Raw genomic sequence first — 18,046 nt, forward strand, 5'->3', positions numbered from 1 at the left:
AAAGCTTTGGCTCTTATTTAAAAACACAGACGCAGTTTGGGTTGGGCAGGGGAGCAGCTCTCACTCACTGGGATCTCAGCACCAGCTCGCTCGCTTCGGAGCTGTTAGCGAGGGGAGGGGAGAGTGAGAATAACCCCAGCCAGCACCCCCCAGGTACAGAGCTCCCATTAACCCCTCCACCCACCAGTGTCACTGTCCCCTGATGGACAAGTGTCTGTCCTCACTCGATCGCAAGGGTATTGTGTACAGTGGGAGTGAACGGGAAGGGGATTGGGATTGTGTACAGTGGGAGTGAACGGGAAGGGGATTGGGATTGTGTACAGTGGGAGAGAACGGGAAGGGGATTGGGATTGTGTACACTGGGAGTGAACGGGAAGGGGATTGGGATTGTGTACAGTGGGAGTGAACGGGAAGGGGATCGGGATTGTGTACAGTGGGAGTGAACGGGAAGGGGATTGGGATTGTGTACAGTGGGAGTGAACGGGAAGGGGATCGGGATTGTGTACAGTGGGAGTGAACGGGAAGGGGATCGGGATTGTGTACAGTGGGAGTGAACGGGAAGGGGATCGGGATTGTGTACAGTGGGAGTGAACGGGAAGGGGATTGGTCTGGCATAAAAATAGAGAAACAGATACAGAATAACAGATACCCGGGAGTGAGTTACAGACTGCAGTCTAATCGAGGGGTTCGGGGTGGTTTATATATAGAATAACAGATACCCGGGAGTGAGTTACAGACTGGAATCTAATCGAGGGGTTCGGGGTGGTTTATACATAGAATAACAGATACCTGGGAGTGAGTTACATACTGGAATCTAATCGAGGGGTTCGTGGTGGTTTCTGTATAGAATAACAGATACCCGGGAGTGAGTTACAGACTGAATCTAATCGAGGGGTTCGGGGTGGTTTATATATAGAATAACAGATACCCGGGAGTGAGTTACGGACTGGAATCTAATCGAGGGGTTCAGGGTGGTTTATATACAGAATAACAGATACCCGGGGGTGAGTTACAGACTGGAATCTAATCGAGGGGTTCGGGGTGGTTTATATATAGAATTACAGATACCCGGGGGTGAGTTACAGACTGGAATCTAATCGAGGGGTTCGGGGTGGTTTATATATAGAATTACAGATATCCGGGAGTGAGTTACAGACTGGAATCTAATCGAGGGGTTCGGGGTGGTTTATATGTAGAATAACAGATACCCGGGAGTGAGTTACAGACTGGAATCTAATCGAGGGGTTCGGGGTGGTTTAAGAACATAAGAACATAAGAAATAGGAGCAGGAGTAGGCCATCTAGCCCTTCGAGCCTGCCCCGCCTTTCAATAAGATCATGGCTGATCTGTCGTGGCTCAGTTCCACTTTCCCGCCCTCTCCCCATAACCCTTAATCCCCTCTCTTATCAAGAACCCATCAACCCGCTTCTTAAAAATATTTGGCGAGGCAGCCTCCACCACTTCAACGGGCAGAGAATTCCAGAGATTTACCACCCTTTGAGTGAAGAAGTTCCTCCTCAACTCCGTTCTAAACCGCCCCCCCTGTATCTTGAGGCTGTGCCCCCTCGTCCTACTGTCTTTTTTGAGCGGGAAGAGTCTCTCCACCTCTATCCTATCCATCCCATTCATCATCTTATACGTCTCAGTGAGATCTCCCCTCATTCTTCTAAACTCTAACGAGTACAAGCCTAGTTTATTCAGCCTCACCTCATAGCTCCACCCCCTCAACTCTGGCATCAGCCTAGTAAACCTCCTCTGCACTCCCTCCAAGGCCAAAATATCTTTGCGCAGGTCCGGCGCCCAAAACTGCATACAGTACTCCAGCTGCGGCCTCACCAATGCCCTATACAGCTGCAGCAAGACCTCCCTACTTTTCTATTCAATCCCCCTCGCTATAAAGGCCAGCATCCCATTCGCCTTCCTGACCACCTGCTGCACCTGCAAGCTGGGTTTTTGCGACTCATGCACAAGGACCCTGAGGTCCCTCTGCACCGTCGCCTGCTTCAGTTTTTCGCCACGTAAGTAATAGTCCTTCCTACCATTCTTCCTACCAAAGTGGACCACCTCACACTTGCCAACATTAAATTCCATTTGCCATTTCCTGGCCCATTCGCCCAGCCGATCTAGATCCTTCTGCAGACTCTCCACACCCTCCGCACAATTTGCCTTTCCCCCAATCTTGGTGTCATCAGCAAATTTTGACACCCTACACTCGGTTCCCTCCTCCAGATCATCTATATAAATGGTAAATAGCTGAGGCCCCAGCACCGACCCCTGGGGCACTCCACTAGTCACCAACCGCCAATCCGAATAGCACCCATTGACCCCCACTCTCTGCCTCCTATTTGACAACCAATCCTCTATCCACGCTAACACCCTACCCCCAGGACTTCCTGTGGGAATTGGCCTATCAGTCAATACCTTTACAACAGAAACTGAAAGCTTTGGCTCTTATTTAAAAACACAGTCGCAGTTTGGGTTGGGCAGGGGAGCAGCTCTCACTCACTGGGATCTCAGCACCAGCTCGCTCGCTTCGGAGCTGTTAGCGAGGGGAGGGGAGAGTGAGAATAACCCCAGCCAGCAACTCCCAGGTACAGAGCTCCCATTAACCCCTCCACCCACCAGTGTCACTGTCCCCTGATGGACAAGTGTCTGTCCTCACTCGATCGCAAGGGGATTGTGTACAGTGGGAGTGAACGGGAAGGGGATTGGGATTGTGTACAGTGGGAGTGAACGGGAAGGGGATTGGGATTGTGTACAGTGGGAGTGAACGGGAAGGGGATTGGGATTGTGTACAGTGGGAGTGAACGGGAAGGGGATTGGGATTGTGTACAGTGGGAGTGAACGGGAAGGGAATTGGGATTGTGTACAGTGGGAGTGAACGGGAAGGGGATTGGGATTGTGTACAGTGGGAGAGAACGGGAAGGGGATTGGGATTGTGTACAGTGGGAGTGAACGGGAAGGGGATCGGGATTGTGTACAGTGGGAGTGAACGGGAAGGGGATCGGGATTGTGTACAGTGGGAGTGAACGGGAAGGGGATCGGGATTGTGTACAGTGGGAGTGAACGGGAAGGGGATCGGGATTGTGTACAGTGGGAGTGAACGGGCAGGGGATCGGGATTGTGTACAGTGGGAGTGAACGGGAAGGGGGTCGGGATTGTGTACAGTGGGAGTGAACGGGAAGGGGGATTGGGATTGTGTACAGTGGGAGTGAACGGGAAGGGGATTGGGATTGTGTAGAGTGGGAGTGAACGGGAAGGGGATTGGGATTGTGTACAGTGGGAGTGAACGGGAAGGGAATCGGCATTGTGTACAGTGGGAGTGAACGGGAAGGGGATTGGGATTGTGTACAGTGGGAGTGAACGGGAAGGGGATCGGGATTGTGTACAGTGGGAGTGAACGGGAAGGGGATCGGGATTGTGTACAGTGGGAGTGAACGGGAAGGGGATCGGGATTGTGTACAGTGGGAGTGAACGGGAAGGGGATCGGGATTGTGTACAGTGGGAGTGAACGGGAAGGGGATCGGGATTGTGTACAGTGGGAGTGAACGGGAAGGGGATCGGGATTGTGTACAGTGGGAGTGAACGGGAAGGGGATTGGGATTGTGTACAGTGGGAGTGAACGGGAAGGGGATTGGGACTGTGTACAGTGGGAGTGAACGGGAAGGGAATTGGGATTGTGTACAGTGGGAGTGAACGGGAAGGGGATTGGGATTGTGTACAGTGGGAGAGAACGGGAAGGGGATTGGGATTGTGTACACTGGGAGTGAACGGGAAGGGGATTGGGATTGTGTACAGTGGGAGTGAACGGGAAGGGGATCGGGATTGTGTACAGTGGGAGTGAACGGGAAGGGGATCGGGATTGTGTACAGTGGGAGTGAACGGGAAGGGGATCGGGATTGTGTACAGTGGGAGTGAACGGGAAGGGGATCGGGATTGTGTACAGTTGGAGTGAACGGGAAGGGGATCGGGATTGTGTACAGTGGGAGTGAACGGGAAGGGGATCGGGATTGTGTACAGTGGGAGTGAACGGGAAGGGGGTTGGGATTGTGTACAGTGGGAGTGAACGGGAAGGGGGATTGGGATTGTGTACAGTGGGAGTGAACGGGAAGGGGATTGGGATTGTGTAGAGTGGGAGTATACGGGAAGGGGATTGGGATTGTGTACAGTGGGAGTGAACGGGAAGGGGATCGGGATTGTGTACAGTGGGAGTGAACGGGAAGGGGATTGGGATTGTGTACAGTGGGAGTGAACGGGAAGGGGATCGGGATTGTGTACAGTGGGAGTGAACGGGAAGGGGATCGGGATTGTGTACAGTGGGAGTGAACGGGAAGGGGATCGGGATTGTGTACAGTGGGAGTGAACGGGAAGGGGATCGGGATTGTGTACAGTGGGAGTGAACGGGAAGGGGATCGGGATTGTGTACAGTGGGAGTGAACGGGAAGGGGATCGGGATTGTGTACAGTGGGAGTGAACGGGAAGGGGATCGGGATTGTGTACAGTGGGAGTGAACGGGAAGGGGATCGGGATTGTGTACAGTGGGAGTGAACGGGAAGGGGATCGGGATTGTGTACAGTGGGAGTGAACGGGAAGGGGATCGGGATTGTGTACAGTGGGAGTGAACGGGAAGGGGATCGGGATTGTGCACAGTGGGAGTGAACGGGAAGGGGATCGGGATTGTGTACAGTGGGAGTGAACGGGAAGGGGATTGGTCTGGCATAAAAATAGAGAAACAGATACAGAATAACAGATACCCGGGAGTGAGTTACAGACTGCAGTCTAATCGAGGGGTTCGGGGTGGTTTATATGTAGAATAACAGATACCCGGGAGTGAGTTACAGACTGGAATCTAATCGAGGGGTTCGGGGTGGTTTATACATAGAATAACAGATACCTGGGAGTGAGTTACATACTGGAATCTAATCGAGGGGTTCGGGGTGGTTTCTGTATAGAATAACAGATACCCGGGAGTGAGTTACAGACTGAATCTAATCGAGGGGTTCGGGGTGGTTTATATATAGAATAACAGATACCCGGGAGTGAGTTACGGACTGGAATCTAATCGAGGGGTTCAGGGTGGTTTATATACAGAATAACAGATACCCGGGGGTGAGTTACAGACTGGAATCTAATCGAGGGGTTCGGGGTGGTTTATATATAGAATTACAGATATCCGGGAGTGAGTTACAGACTGGAATCTAATCAAGGGGTTCGGGGTGGTTTATATGTAGAATAACAGATACCCGGGAGTGAGTTACAGACTGGAATCTAATCGAGGGGTTCGGGGTGGTTTAAGAACATAAGAACATAAGAAATAGGAGCAGGAGTAGGCCATCTAGCCCTTCGAGCCTGCCCCGCCTTTCAATAAGATCATGGCTGATCTGTCGTGGCTCAGTTCCACTTTCCCGCCCTCTCCCCATAACCCTTAATCCCCTCTCTTATCAAGAACCCGTCAACCCGCTTCTTAAAAATATTTGGCGAGGCAGCCTCCACCACTTCAACGGGCAGAGAATTCCAGAGATTTACCACCCTTTGAGTGAAGAAGTTCCTCCTCAACTCCGTTCTGAACCGCCCCCCCTGTATCTTGAGGCTGTGCCCCCTAGTCCTACTGTCTTTTTTGAGCGGGAAGAGTCTCTCCACCTCTATCCTATCCATCCCATTCATCATCTTATACGTCTCAGTGAGATCTCCCCTCATTCTTCTAAACTCTAACGAGTACAAGCCTAGTTTATTCAGCCTCACCTCATAGCTCCACCCCCTCAACTCCGGCATCAGCCTAGTAAACGTCCTCTGCACTCCCTCCAAGGCCAAAATATCTTTGCGCAGGTCCGGCGCCCAAAACTGCATACAGTACTCCAGCTGCGGCCTCACCAATGCCCTATACAGCTGCAGCAAGACCTCCCTACTTTTATATTCAATCCCCCTCGCTATAAAGGCCAGCATCCCATTCGCCTTCCTGACCACCTGCTGCACCTGCAAGCTGGGTTTTTGCGACTCATGCACAAGGACCCTGAGGTCCCTCTGCACCGTCGCCTGCTGCAGTTTTTCGCCACGTAAGTAATAGTCCTTCCTACCATTCTTCCTACCAAAGTGGACCACCTCACACTTGCCAACATTAAATTCCATTTGCCATTTCCTGGCCCATTCGCCCAGCCGATCTAGATCCTTCTGCAGACTCTCCACACCCTCCGCACAATTTGCCTTTCCCCCAATCTTGGTGTCATCAGCAAATTTTGACACCCTACACTCGGTTCCCTCCTCCAGATCATCTATATAAATGGTAAATAGCTGAGGCCCCAGCACCGACCCCTGGGGCACTCCACTAGTCACCAACCGCCAATCCGAATAGCACCCATTGACCCCCACTCTCTGCCTCCTATTTGACAACCAATCCTCTATCCACGCTAACACCCTACCCCCAGGACTTCCTGTGGGGATGTGGCCCATCAGTCAATACCTTTACAACAGAAACTGAAAGCTTTGGCTCTTATTTAAAAACACAGACGCAGTTTGGGTTGGGCAGGGGAGCAGCTCTCACTCACTGGGATCTCAGCACCAGCTCGCTCGCTTCGGAGCTGTTAGCGAGGGGAGGGGAGAGTGAGAATAACCCCAGCCAGCACCCCCCAGGTACAGAGCTCCCATTAACCCCTCCACCCACCAGTGTCACTGTCCCCTGATGGACAAGTGTCTGTCCTCACTCGATCGCAAGGGTATTGTGTACAGTGGGAGTGAACGGGAAGGGGATTGGGATTGTGTACAGTGGGAGTGAACGGGAAGGGGATTGGGATTGTGTACAGTGGGAGTGAACGGGAAGGGGATCGGGATTGTGTACAGTGGGAGTGAACGGGAAGGGGATCGGGATTGTGTACAGTGGGAGTGAACGGGATGGGGATCGGGATTGTGTACAGTGGGAGTGAACGGGAAGGGGATCGGGATTGTGTACAGTGGGAGTGAACGGGAAGGGGATCGGGATTGTGTACAGTGGGAGTGAACGGGAAGGGGATCGGGATTGTGTACAGTGGGAGTGAACGGGAAGGGGATTGGTCTGGCATAAAAATAGAGAAACAGATACAGAATAACAGATACCCGGGAGTGAGTTACAGACTGCAGTCTAATCGAGGGGTTCGGGGTGGTTTATATATAGAATGACAGATACCCGGGAGTGAGTTACAGACTGCAGTCTAATCGAGGGGTTCGGGGTGGTTTATATATAGAATAACAGATACCCGGGAGTGAGTTACAGACTGGAATCTAATCGAGGGGTTCGGGGTGGTTTATACATAGAATAACAGATACCTGGGAGTGAGTTACATACTGGAATCTAATCGAGGGGTTCGTGGTGGTTTCTGTATAGAATAACAGATACCCGGGAGTGAGTTACAGACTGAATCTAATCGAGGGGTTCGGGGTGGTTTATATATAGAATAACAGATACCCGGGAGTGAGTTACGGACTGGAATCTAATCGAGGGGTTCAGGGTGGTTTATATACAGAATAACAGATACCCGGGGGTGAGTTACAGACTGGAATCTAATCGAGGGGTTCGGGGTGGTTTATATATAGAATTACAGATACCCGGGGGTGAGTTACAGACTGGAATCTAATCGAGGGGTTCGGGGTGGTTTATATATAGAATTACAGATATCCGGGAGTGAGTTACAGACTGGAATCTAATCGAGGGGTTCGGGGTGGTTTATATGTAGAATAACAGATACCCGGGAGTGAGTTACAGACTGGAATCTAATCGAGGGGTTCGGGGTGGTTTAAGAACATAAGAACATAAGAAATAGGAGCAGGAGTAGGCCATCTAGCCCTTCGAGCCTGCCCCGCCTTTCAATAAGATCATGGCTGATCTGTCGTGGCTCAGTTCCACTTTCCCGCCCTCTCCCCATAACCCTTAATCCCCTCTCTTATCAAGAACCCATCAACCCGCTTCTTAAAAATATTTGGCGAGGCAGCCTCCACCACTTCAACGGGCAGAGAATTCCAGAGATTTACCACCCTTTGAGTGAAGAAGTTCCTCCTCAACTCCGTTCTAAACCGCCCCCCCTGTATCTTGAGGCTGTGCCCCCTAGTCCTACTGTCTTTTTTGAGCGGGAAGAGTCTCTCCACCTCTATCCTATCCATCCCATTCATCATCTTATACGTCTCAGTGAGATCTCCCCTCATTCTTCTAAACTCTAACGAGTACAAGCCTAGTTTATTCAGCCTCACCTCATAGCTCCACCCCCTCAACTCTGGCATCAGCCTAGTAAACCTCCTCTGCACTCCCTCCAAGGCCAAAATATCTTTGCGCAGGTCCGGCGCCCAAAACTGCATACAGTACTCCAGCTGCGGCCTCACCAATGCCCTATACAGCTGCAGCAAGACCTCCCTACTTTTATATTCAATCCCCCTCGCTATAAAGGCCAGCATCCCATTCGCCTTCCTGACCACCTGCTGCACCTGCAAGCTGGGTTTTTGCGACTCATGCACAAGGACCCTGAGGTCCCTCTGCACCGTCGCCTGCTGCAGTTTTTCGCCACGTAAGTAATAGTCCTTCCTACCATTCTTCCTACCAAAGTGGACCACCTCACACTTGCCAACATTAAATTCCATTTGCCATTTCCTGGCCCATTCGCCCAGCCGATCTAGATCCTTCTGCAGACTCTCCACACCCTCCGCACAATTTGCCTTTCCCCCAATCTTGGTGTCATCAGCAAATTTTGACACCCTACACTCGGTTCCCTCCTCCAGATCATCTATATAAATGGTAAATAGCTGAGGCCCCAGCACCGACCCCTGGGGCACTCCACTAGTCACCAACCGCCAATCCGAATAGCACCCATTGACCCCCACTCTCTGCCTCCTATTTGACAACCAATCCTCTATCCACGCTAACACCCTACCCCCAGGACTTCCTGTGGGGATGTGGCCCATCAGTCAATACCTTTACAACAGAAACTGAAAGCTTTGGCTCTTATTTAAAAACACAGTCGCAGTTTGGGTTGGGCAGGGGAGCAGCTCTCACTCACTGGGATCTCAGCACCAGCTCGCTCGCCTCGGAGCTGTTAGCGAGGGGAGGGGAGAGTGAGAATAACCCCAGCCAGCACCCCCCAGGTACAGAGCTCCCATTAACCCCTCCACCCACCAGTGTCACTGTCCCCTGATGGACAAGTGTCTGTCCTCACTCGATCGCAAGGGGATTGTGTACAGTGGGAGTGAACGGGAAGGGGATTGGGATTGTGTACAGTGGGAGTGAACGGGAAGGGGATTGGGATTGTGTACACTGGGAGTGAACGGGAAGGGGATTGGGATTGTGTACAGTGGGAGTGAACGGGAAGGGAATTGGGATTGTGTACAGTGGGAGTGAACGGGAAGGGGATTGGGATTGTGTACAGTGGGAGTGAACGGGAAGGGGATTGGGATTGTGTACAGTGGGAGTGAACGGGAAGGGGATTGGGATTGTGTACAGTGGGAGTGAACGGGAAGGGGATTGGGATTGTGTACAGTGGGAGAGAACGGGAAGGGGATTGGGATTGTGTACAGTGGGAGTGAACGGGAAGGGGATCGGGATTGTGTACAGTGGGAGTGAACGGGAAGGGGATCGGGATTGTGTACAGTGGGAGTGAACGGGAAGGGGATCGGGATTGTGTACAGTGGGAGTGAACGGGAAGGGGATCGGGATTGTGTACAGTGGGAGTGAACGGGAAGGGGATCGGGATTGTGTACAGTGGGAGTGAACGGGATGGGGATCGGGATTGTGTACAGTGGGAGTGAACGGGAAGGGGATCGGGATTGTGTACAGTGGGAGTGAACGGGAAGGGGATCGGGATTGTGTACAGTGGGAGTGAACGGGAAGGGGATCGGGATTGTGTACAGTGGGAGTGAACGGGAAGGGGATTGGTCTGGCATAAAAATAGAGAAACAGATACAGAATAACAGATACCCGGGAGTGAGTTACAGACTGCAGTCTAATCGAGGGGTTCGGGGTGGTTTATATATAGAATGACAGATACCCGGGAGTGAGTTACAGACTGGAATCTAATCGAGGGGTTCGGGGTGGTTTATATACAGAATAACAGATACCCGGGAGTGAGTTACAGACTGGAATCTAATCGAGGGGTTCGGGGTGGTTTATATATAGAATAACAGATACCCGGGAGTGAGTTACAGACTGGAATCTAATCGAGGAGTTCGGGCTGGTTTATATAGAATAACAGATACCCGGGAGTGAGTTACAGACTGGAATCTAATCGAGGGGTTTGGGGTGGTTTATATACAGAATAACAGATACCTGGGAGTGAGTTACAGACTGGAATCTAATCGAGGGGTTCGGGGTGGTTTATATATAGAATAACAGATACCCGGGAGTGAGTTACAGACTGGAATCTAATCGAGGGGTTTGGGGTGGTTTATATATAGAATAACAGATACCCGGGAGTGAGTTACACACTGGAATCTAATCGAGGGGTTCGGGGTGGTTTATATATAGAATAACAGATACCCGGGAGTGAGTTACAGACTGGAATCTAATCGAGGGGTTCGGGGTGGTTTATATACAGAATAACAGATACCCGGGAGTGAGTTACAGACTGGAATCTAATCGAGGGGTTCGGGGTGGTTTATATATAGAATAACAGATACCCGGGAGTGAGTTACAGACTGGAATCTAATCGAGGGGTTCGGGGTGGTTTATATACAGAATAACAGATACCCGGGAGTGAGTTACAGACTGGAATCTAATCGAGGGGTTCGGGATGGTTTATATACAGAATAACAGATACCCGGGAGTGAGTTACAGACTGGAATCTAATCGAGGGGTTCGGGGTGGTTTATATATAGAATAACAGATACCCGGGAGTGAGTTACAGACTGGAATCTAATCGAGGGGTTCGGGGTGGTTTATATACAGAATAACAGCTCCCCGGGAGTGAGTTACAGACTGGAATCTAATCGAGGGGTTCGGGGTGGTTTATATACAGAATAACAGATACCCGGGAGTGAGTTACAGACTGGAATCTAATCGAGGGGTTCGGGGTGGTTTATATATAGAATAACAGATACCCGGGAGTGAGTTACAGACTGGAATCTAATCGAGGGGTTCGGGGTGGTTTATATACAGAATAACAGATACCCGGGAGTGAGTTACAGACTGGAATCTAATCGAGGGGTTCGGGGTGGTTTATATATAGAATAACAGATACCCGGGAGTGAGTTACAGACTGGAATCTAATCGAGGGGTTCGGGGTGGTTTATATACAGAATAACAGATACCCGGGAGTGAGTTACAGACTGGAATCTAATCGAGGGGTTCGGGGTGGTTTATATACAGAATAACAGATACCCGGGGGTGAGTTACAGACTGGAATCTAATCGAGGGGTTCGGGGTGGTTTATATACAGAATAACAGATACCCGGGAGTGAGTTACAGACTGGAATCTAATCGAGGGGTTCGTGGTGGTTTATATATAGAATAACAGATACCCGGGAGTGAGTTACAGACTGGAATCTAATCGAGGGGTTCGGGGTGGTTTATATATAGAATAACAGATACCCGGGAGTGAGTTACAGACTGGAATCTAATCGAGGGGTTCGGGGTGGTTTATACATAGAATAACAGATACGTGGGAGTGAGTTACAGACTGGAATCTAATCGAGGGGTTCGGGGTGGTTTATATGTAGAATAACAGATACCCGGGAGTGAGTTACAGACTGGAATCTAATCGAGGAGTTCGGGGTGGTTTATATATAGAATAACAGACACCCGGGAGTGAGTTACAGATTGGAATCTAATCGAGGGGTTCGGGGTGGTTTATATACAGAATAACAGATACCCGGGAGTGAGTTCCCGACTGGAATCTAATCGAGGGGTTCGGGGTGGTTTATATATAGAATAACAGATACCCGGGAGTGAGTTACAGACTGGAATCTAATCGAGGGGTTCGGGGTGGTTTATATATAGAATAACAGATACCCGGGAGTGAGTTACAGACTGGAATCTAATCGAGGGTTCGGGGTGGTTTATATATAGAATAACAGATACCCGGGAGTGAGTTACAGACTGGAATCTAATCGAGGGGTTCGGGGTGGTTTATATACAGAATAACAGATACCCGGGAGTGAGTTAGATTGTGAAATGTCTCCTTTGCTCTGTCTCACAGGTCGATGTTGGAAACATTATGGAGCATCCGCTGCTTCTTGTTGGAAACTCCAATGGGAGTCTGGAACTGAACCAGGCTGCCCTGGAGACACTGCGAGCCTTCGATTTGCCCATGGTAGTTGTAGCTGTTTCGGGTCCTACACGGAGTGGGAAGTCCTACCTCCTCAACCGCCTCGCTGGGTCTAGGACGGGTAAGAGAATTCTCCTGGATCAATTTGCTGGGGTACAGAGGGATCCGGGCGTCCCTGCGGGGCGGAGGGATCCGGGCGTCGCTGCGGGGCGGAGGGATCCGGGCGTCACTGCGGGGGTGGAAGGATCCGGGCGTCGCTGCGGGGCGGAGGGATCCGGGCGTCGCTGCGGGGCGGAGGGATCCGGGCGTCGCTGCGGGGCGGAGGGATCTGGGCCTCGTTGCGGGGCAGGGGGATCCGGGCGTCGCTGCGGGGCGGAGGGATCCGGGCGTCACTGCGGGGCGGAGGGATCCGGGCGTCGATGCGGGGGTGGAGGGATCCGGGCGTCGCTGCGGGGTGGAGGGATCCGGGCGTCGCTGCGGGGTGGAGGGATCTGGGCGTCGCTGCGGGGCGGAGGGATCTGGGCGTCGCTGCGGGGCAGAGGGATCCGGGCGGGGCAGAGGGATCCGGGCGTCGCTGTGGGGCGGAGGGATCCGGGCGTCGCTGCGGGGTGGAGGGATCCGGGCGTCGCTGCGGGGCGGAGGGATCCGGGCGTCGCTGCGGGGCGGAGGGATCCGGGCGTCGCTGCGGGGCGGAGGGATCCGGGCGTCGCTGCGGGGCGGAGGGATCCGGGCGTCGCCGCAGGGCGGAGGGATCCGGGCGTCGCCGCGGGGCGGAGGGATCCGGGCGTCGCCGCGGGGCGGAGGGATCCGGGCATCGCCGCGGGGCGGAGGGATCCGGGCGTCGCCGCGGGGCGGAGGGATCCGGGCGTCGCCGCGGGGCGGAGGGATCCGGGCGTCGCCGCGGGGCGGAGGGATCCGGGCGTCGATGCGGGACGGAGGGATCCGGGCGTCGCTGCGGGGGTGGAGGGATCCGGGCGGGGCAGAGGGATCCGGGCGTCGCTGCGGGGCGGAGGGATCCGGGCGTCACTGCGGGGCGGAGGGATCCGGGCGGGGCAGAGGGATCCGGGCGTCACTGCGGGGCGGAGGGATCCGGGCGTCGCTGCGGGGGTGGAGGGATCCGGGCGGGGCAGAGGGATCCAGGTGTCACTGCGGGGGTGGAGGGATCCGGGCGTCACTGCGGGGGTGGAGGGATCCGGGCGTCACTGCGGGGGTGGAGGGATCCGGGCGGGGCAGAGGGATCCGGGTGTCACTGCGGGGCGGAGGGATCCGGGCATCACTGCGGGGCAGAGGGATCCGGGCGGGGCAGAGGGATCCGGGCGTCGCTGCGGGGCGGAGGGATCCGGGCGGGGCAGAGGGATCCGGGTGTCGCTGCGGGGCAGAGGGATCCGGGCGTCGCTGCGGGGCGGAGGGATCCGGGCGTCGCTGCGGGGCAGAGGGATCCGGGCGTCGCTGCGGGGGCGGAGGGATCCGGGCGTCGCTGCGGGGCGGAGGGATCCGGGCGTCGCTGCGGGGCGGAGTGATCCGGGTGTCGCTGCGGGCGGAGGGTACCGGGCGTCGCTGCGGGGGGGAGGGATCCAGGCGTCGCTGCGGGGGGAGGGATCCGCGCTTCCTGGATATGAAACACAGGAAGTTATTCCTATGATACAGCAAGTGGAACTTTTCCCTTTATCCCAAGTATAAAATTTGGGAAGTCTTCCCACAAATGTACGGGGCACTGGGGAGACCGGACTCGTAGTACTGGGCCCCCCGCCAGGAAATCTGATTTGATTTATTATTTATACCGTTCATAGAGAACAGAGGGGAGAAGGAAAAGGATTTGATTTATTATTGTCACTGGGATACAGTGAAACGTATTGTTTTTTGCGCGCTGTACAGACAAAGCATACCGTTCACAGAGAAGGAAAGGAGAGGGTGCAGAATGTAGTGTTACAGTCACAGCGAGGGTGTAGAGAAAGATCAACTTAATGCGAGGTAGGTCCATTCAAAAGTCTGACAGCAGCAGGGAAGAAGCTGTTCTTGAGTCGGTTGGTACGGGACCTCAGACTTTTGTATCTTTTTCCCCGACGGAAGAAGGTGGGAGAGAGAATGTCCGGGGTGTGTGTGGGGTCGGGGGGGGGTCCTTAATTATACCGGCTGCTTTTCCCCGAGGCAGCGGGAAGTGTAGACGGAGTCAGTGGATGGGAGGCTGGTTTGGCTGATGGGATTGGGCTACATTCACCACCCTTTTGTAGTTCCTTGCGGTCTTGGGCAGAGCAGGATCCCAGACCGAGCTGTGATACATCCGGGAAAGGATGCTTTCTATGGGGCATCTGTAAAAGTTGGGGAGAGTCCGTAGCGGACATGCCAAATTTCCTTCGTCTTCTGAGAAAGTAGAGGTGGGGCTTTCTTAACTATAGTGTCGGCGTCGGTGGGGGACCAGGACAGGTTGTTGGAAATCTGGACTCCTAAAAACCTGAGGCTCTCTCGACCTTTCGTACTTGGTCCCCGTTGACGTAGACGGGGCATGTTCTCCTTTACACTTCCTGAAGTTGTATTCTTGTGGGTAGGACCATCGATCTTTTGGATAAACCCATTTGTTTCACTGATGTTCTTTAGGGAAGGTAATTTTCTGTCCTTACTCAGCCTACACGTGACTCCAGAGTCACACAGTGACACCTTACCTGCTTCAGAAGCCAAGGGCAATTGGGTTGAGCAGAATGCAGGCTTTTTGCCAGTGACACTCGTCTGATCTCCGAATAAAAGACAAACCTTTTCTGTCTCCAAAGGTTTCTCGCTGGGACACACCGTTCAGTCTCACACCAAAGGCATCTGGATGTGGTGTTTGGCTCATCCGCAGAAGACAGATCAGCACCTTCTCCTGTTGGACTGTGAAGGCATTGGAGATCCGGAAAAGGTGAGACTCACACTTCTCACCCATCCCCGCTCTTTCGTTCCCTTCAAAAAATGGCTCCCCCGCCTTTCAATTTCCATTCCCTGACCCCGCCTCGATTCCCAGACCAAAGAATGAAACCATTTAAAAAAACGCTTGCTATTTCGCTCTGATATAAGCCTCTGCTACGAGATTAGGGCTGCATGGTTGATTTCACAACCACCCGTTATCACAGCAGGGTGCCTGACATTTCACAGACAGGCTTCCATCTGCAAGGAAAGAGTGCAGAAAAGATTCATTAGGATGCTACTGGGACTTGATGGTTTGAGTTATAAGGAGAGGCTGGATTGACTGGGACTTTTTTCTCTGGAGCGTAGAGGGGTGAGCTTATAGAGGTCTATAAAATAATGAGGGGCACAGATCAGCGAGATAGTCAATATCTTTTCCCCAAAGGTAGGGGAGTCTAAAACTAGAGGGCAGAGGTTTAAGGTGAGAGGGGAGAGGGTCCAGAGGGGCAATTCTTTCACACAGAGGGTGGTGAGGGTCTGGAACGAGCTGCCAGAGGCAGTAGTAGAGGTGGGTACAATTTTGTCTTTTAAAAAGACAGTTACAAGGGTACGATGGGTATAGAGGGATATGGGCCAAACGCGGGCACTTGAGATTAATTTAGGGGTTAAAAAAAAGGGGCGGCATGGACAAGTTGGGCCGAATGGCCTGTTTCCCTGCTGTAAACCTCTGTGAGTGAGTTTTTAAGAAGTTGGCGTCTCCCAGCAGGGAATCGAACGGGGGTCCCTGGCGCTGTGAGGTCGCAGTGTTAACCCACTGTGCCACCCCCTTCAGTGTATAATCAATAAAAATATCAGGGAACTCGGAATCTACTGATGACCGATTGTGCCAAAAACCCACCCGGGTTCACTGACGTCCGTTCGGGGGACGGGAATCTGCTGTAGTTACCCTGGTCTGGCCCAGATGTGACCCACGGGTCAACTGCCCTCCACAGGCAACCCCAGGGATAGGCAGACGGTCAGCCAGCTAGCCAGAGAACCGGCCAGACAGCCAGGGAACCGGTCAGAGAACCGGCTGGAGAACCGGCCAGACGGAGAACCGGCCAGACAGAAAACCGGCCAGACGGAGAACCGGCCAGACGGAGAACCGGCCAGACGGAGAACTGGCCAGACAGCCAGGGAACCGGTCAGAGAACCGGCCAGACGGAGAACTGGCCAGAAAACCGGCCAGACGGAGAACCAACCAGACGGAGAACCGGCCAGACGGAGAACCAGCCAGACGGAGAACCGGCCAGAGAACCGGTCAGATGGAGAACCGGCCAGAGAACCGGTCAGACGGAGAACCGGCCAGACGGAGAACGGGCCGGACGGAGAACGGGCCGGACGGAGAACGGGCCAGACGGAGAACGGGCCGGCCAGAGAACCGGTCAGACGGAGAACCGGCCAGAGAACCGGCCAGACGGAGAACCGGCCAGAGAACCGGCCAGACGGAGAACCGGCCAGAGAACCGGCCAGACGGAGAACGGGCCGGAAGGAGAACGGGCCGGACGGAGAACGGGCCGGACGGAGAACGGGCCGGACGGAGAACCGGCCAGACAGAGAACCGGCCCGACAGAGAACCGGCCAGACAGAGAACCGGCCAGACAGCCAGAGAACTGGCCAGACGGAGAACTGGCCAGACGGAGAACCGGCCAGACGGCCAGGGAACCAGTCAGAGAACCGGCCGGAGAACCGGCCAGAAAACCGGCCAGACAGAGAACCGGCCAGAGAACCGGTCAGACGGAGAACCGGACAGAGAACCGGCCAGACGGAGAACGGGCCGGACAGAGAACCGGCCAGACAGAGAACCGGCCAGACAGACAGAGAACCCTCATGTCCCCATGAATGAATCTTAAACAGGAATCTGGGGGCGGCTCTGGGGTAAGTTGGGGGGGTGCGGGCAGGGGGTGGAGGGGAGTCTGGAATCGGCTGACCCCGTGGCCCCCTTCTCACTCCTGTCTCTCTCTCTCTCTGACCCTCAGGGCGACGAACAGAACGATAACTCCATCATGGCTTTAGCCGTCCTCCTCTGCAGCCTGTTTGTCTACAACAGCAAGGATATTATCCAGCAGACGTCCCTGAGGGACCTCCAGTATCCTTACACCCCGCCCCCCTCCCACACACACACACACACACACACACACACACACACACACACACACACACACACACACACACACACACACCCGGACCTTCCACGAGGAACACACAGCCGGATAACTTTTCCAGATTTGATTTATTATTGTCACGTGTATCGGGATACTGTGAAAAGTATTGTTTCTTCTGCGCTATACAGACAAAGCATACCGTTCATAGAGCACAGAGGGGAGAGGGAAAAGCATTGGGTGCCGAATATACAGTTACAGTCACAAATAGGGCCCAGACATAGATCAGTTTAATATATGGTGGCTCTCTGTACTTTCTACACTGACTGGTGTCTCTCAGTCCTCTCTCTCTCTCTCAGGGAGATATCTGTACACTGACTGGTGTCTCTCAGTCCCCTCTCTCTCTCAGGGAGATATCTGTACACTGACTGGTGTCTCTCAGTCCCCCCTCTCTCTCTCTCTCTCAGGGAGATATCTGTACACTGACTGGTGTCTCTCAGTCCCCTCTCTCTCTCTCAGGGAGATATCTGTACACTGACTGGTGTCTCTCAGTCCCCCCTCTCTCTCTCTCTCTCTCAGGGAGATATCTGTACACTGACTGGTGTCTCTCAGTCCCCTCTCTCTCTCTCAGGGAGATATCTGTACACTGACTGGTGTCTCTCAGTCCCCTCTCTCTCTCTCAGGGAGATATCTGTACACTGACTGGTGTCTCTCAGTCCTCTCTCTCTCTCTCTCTCTCTCAGGGAGATATCTGTACACTGACTGGTGTCTCTCAGTCCTCTCTCTCTCTCAGGGAGATATCTGTACACTGACTGG

At 53.5% G+C, this 18,046-nt stretch overlaps 1 protein-coding gene across 1 annotated transcript in view; it reads left to right on the forward strand.

Moving 5' to 3' along the window:
- Positions 1 to 12,161: 12,161 nt before the first annotated feature.
- LOC145339022 (guanylate-binding protein 2-like) overlaps positions 12,162 to 18,046 on the forward strand; it is a 6,137-nt gene continuing 252 nt past the window's right edge. The window contains exons 1-3 of the mRNA XM_080183448.1: positions 12,162 to 12,333; positions 14,978 to 15,105; positions 17,108 to 17,217. Coding sequence (XP_080039574.1) covers positions 12,162 to 12,333; positions 14,978 to 15,105; positions 17,108 to 17,217 — 410 coding nt within the window. The remainder of the gene's footprint in view (positions 12,334 to 14,977; positions 15,106 to 17,107; positions 17,218 to 18,046) is intronic.

This window comes from Carcharhinus amblyrhynchos, unplaced genomic scaffold, assembly GCF_965287045.1.
Source record: "Carcharhinus amblyrhynchos unplaced genomic scaffold, sCarAmb.v2.hapA chromosome_289, whole genome shotgun sequence".
Taxonomy (NCBI): domain Eukaryota; kingdom Metazoa; phylum Chordata; class Chondrichthyes; order Carcharhiniformes; family Carcharhinidae; genus Carcharhinus; species Carcharhinus amblyrhynchos.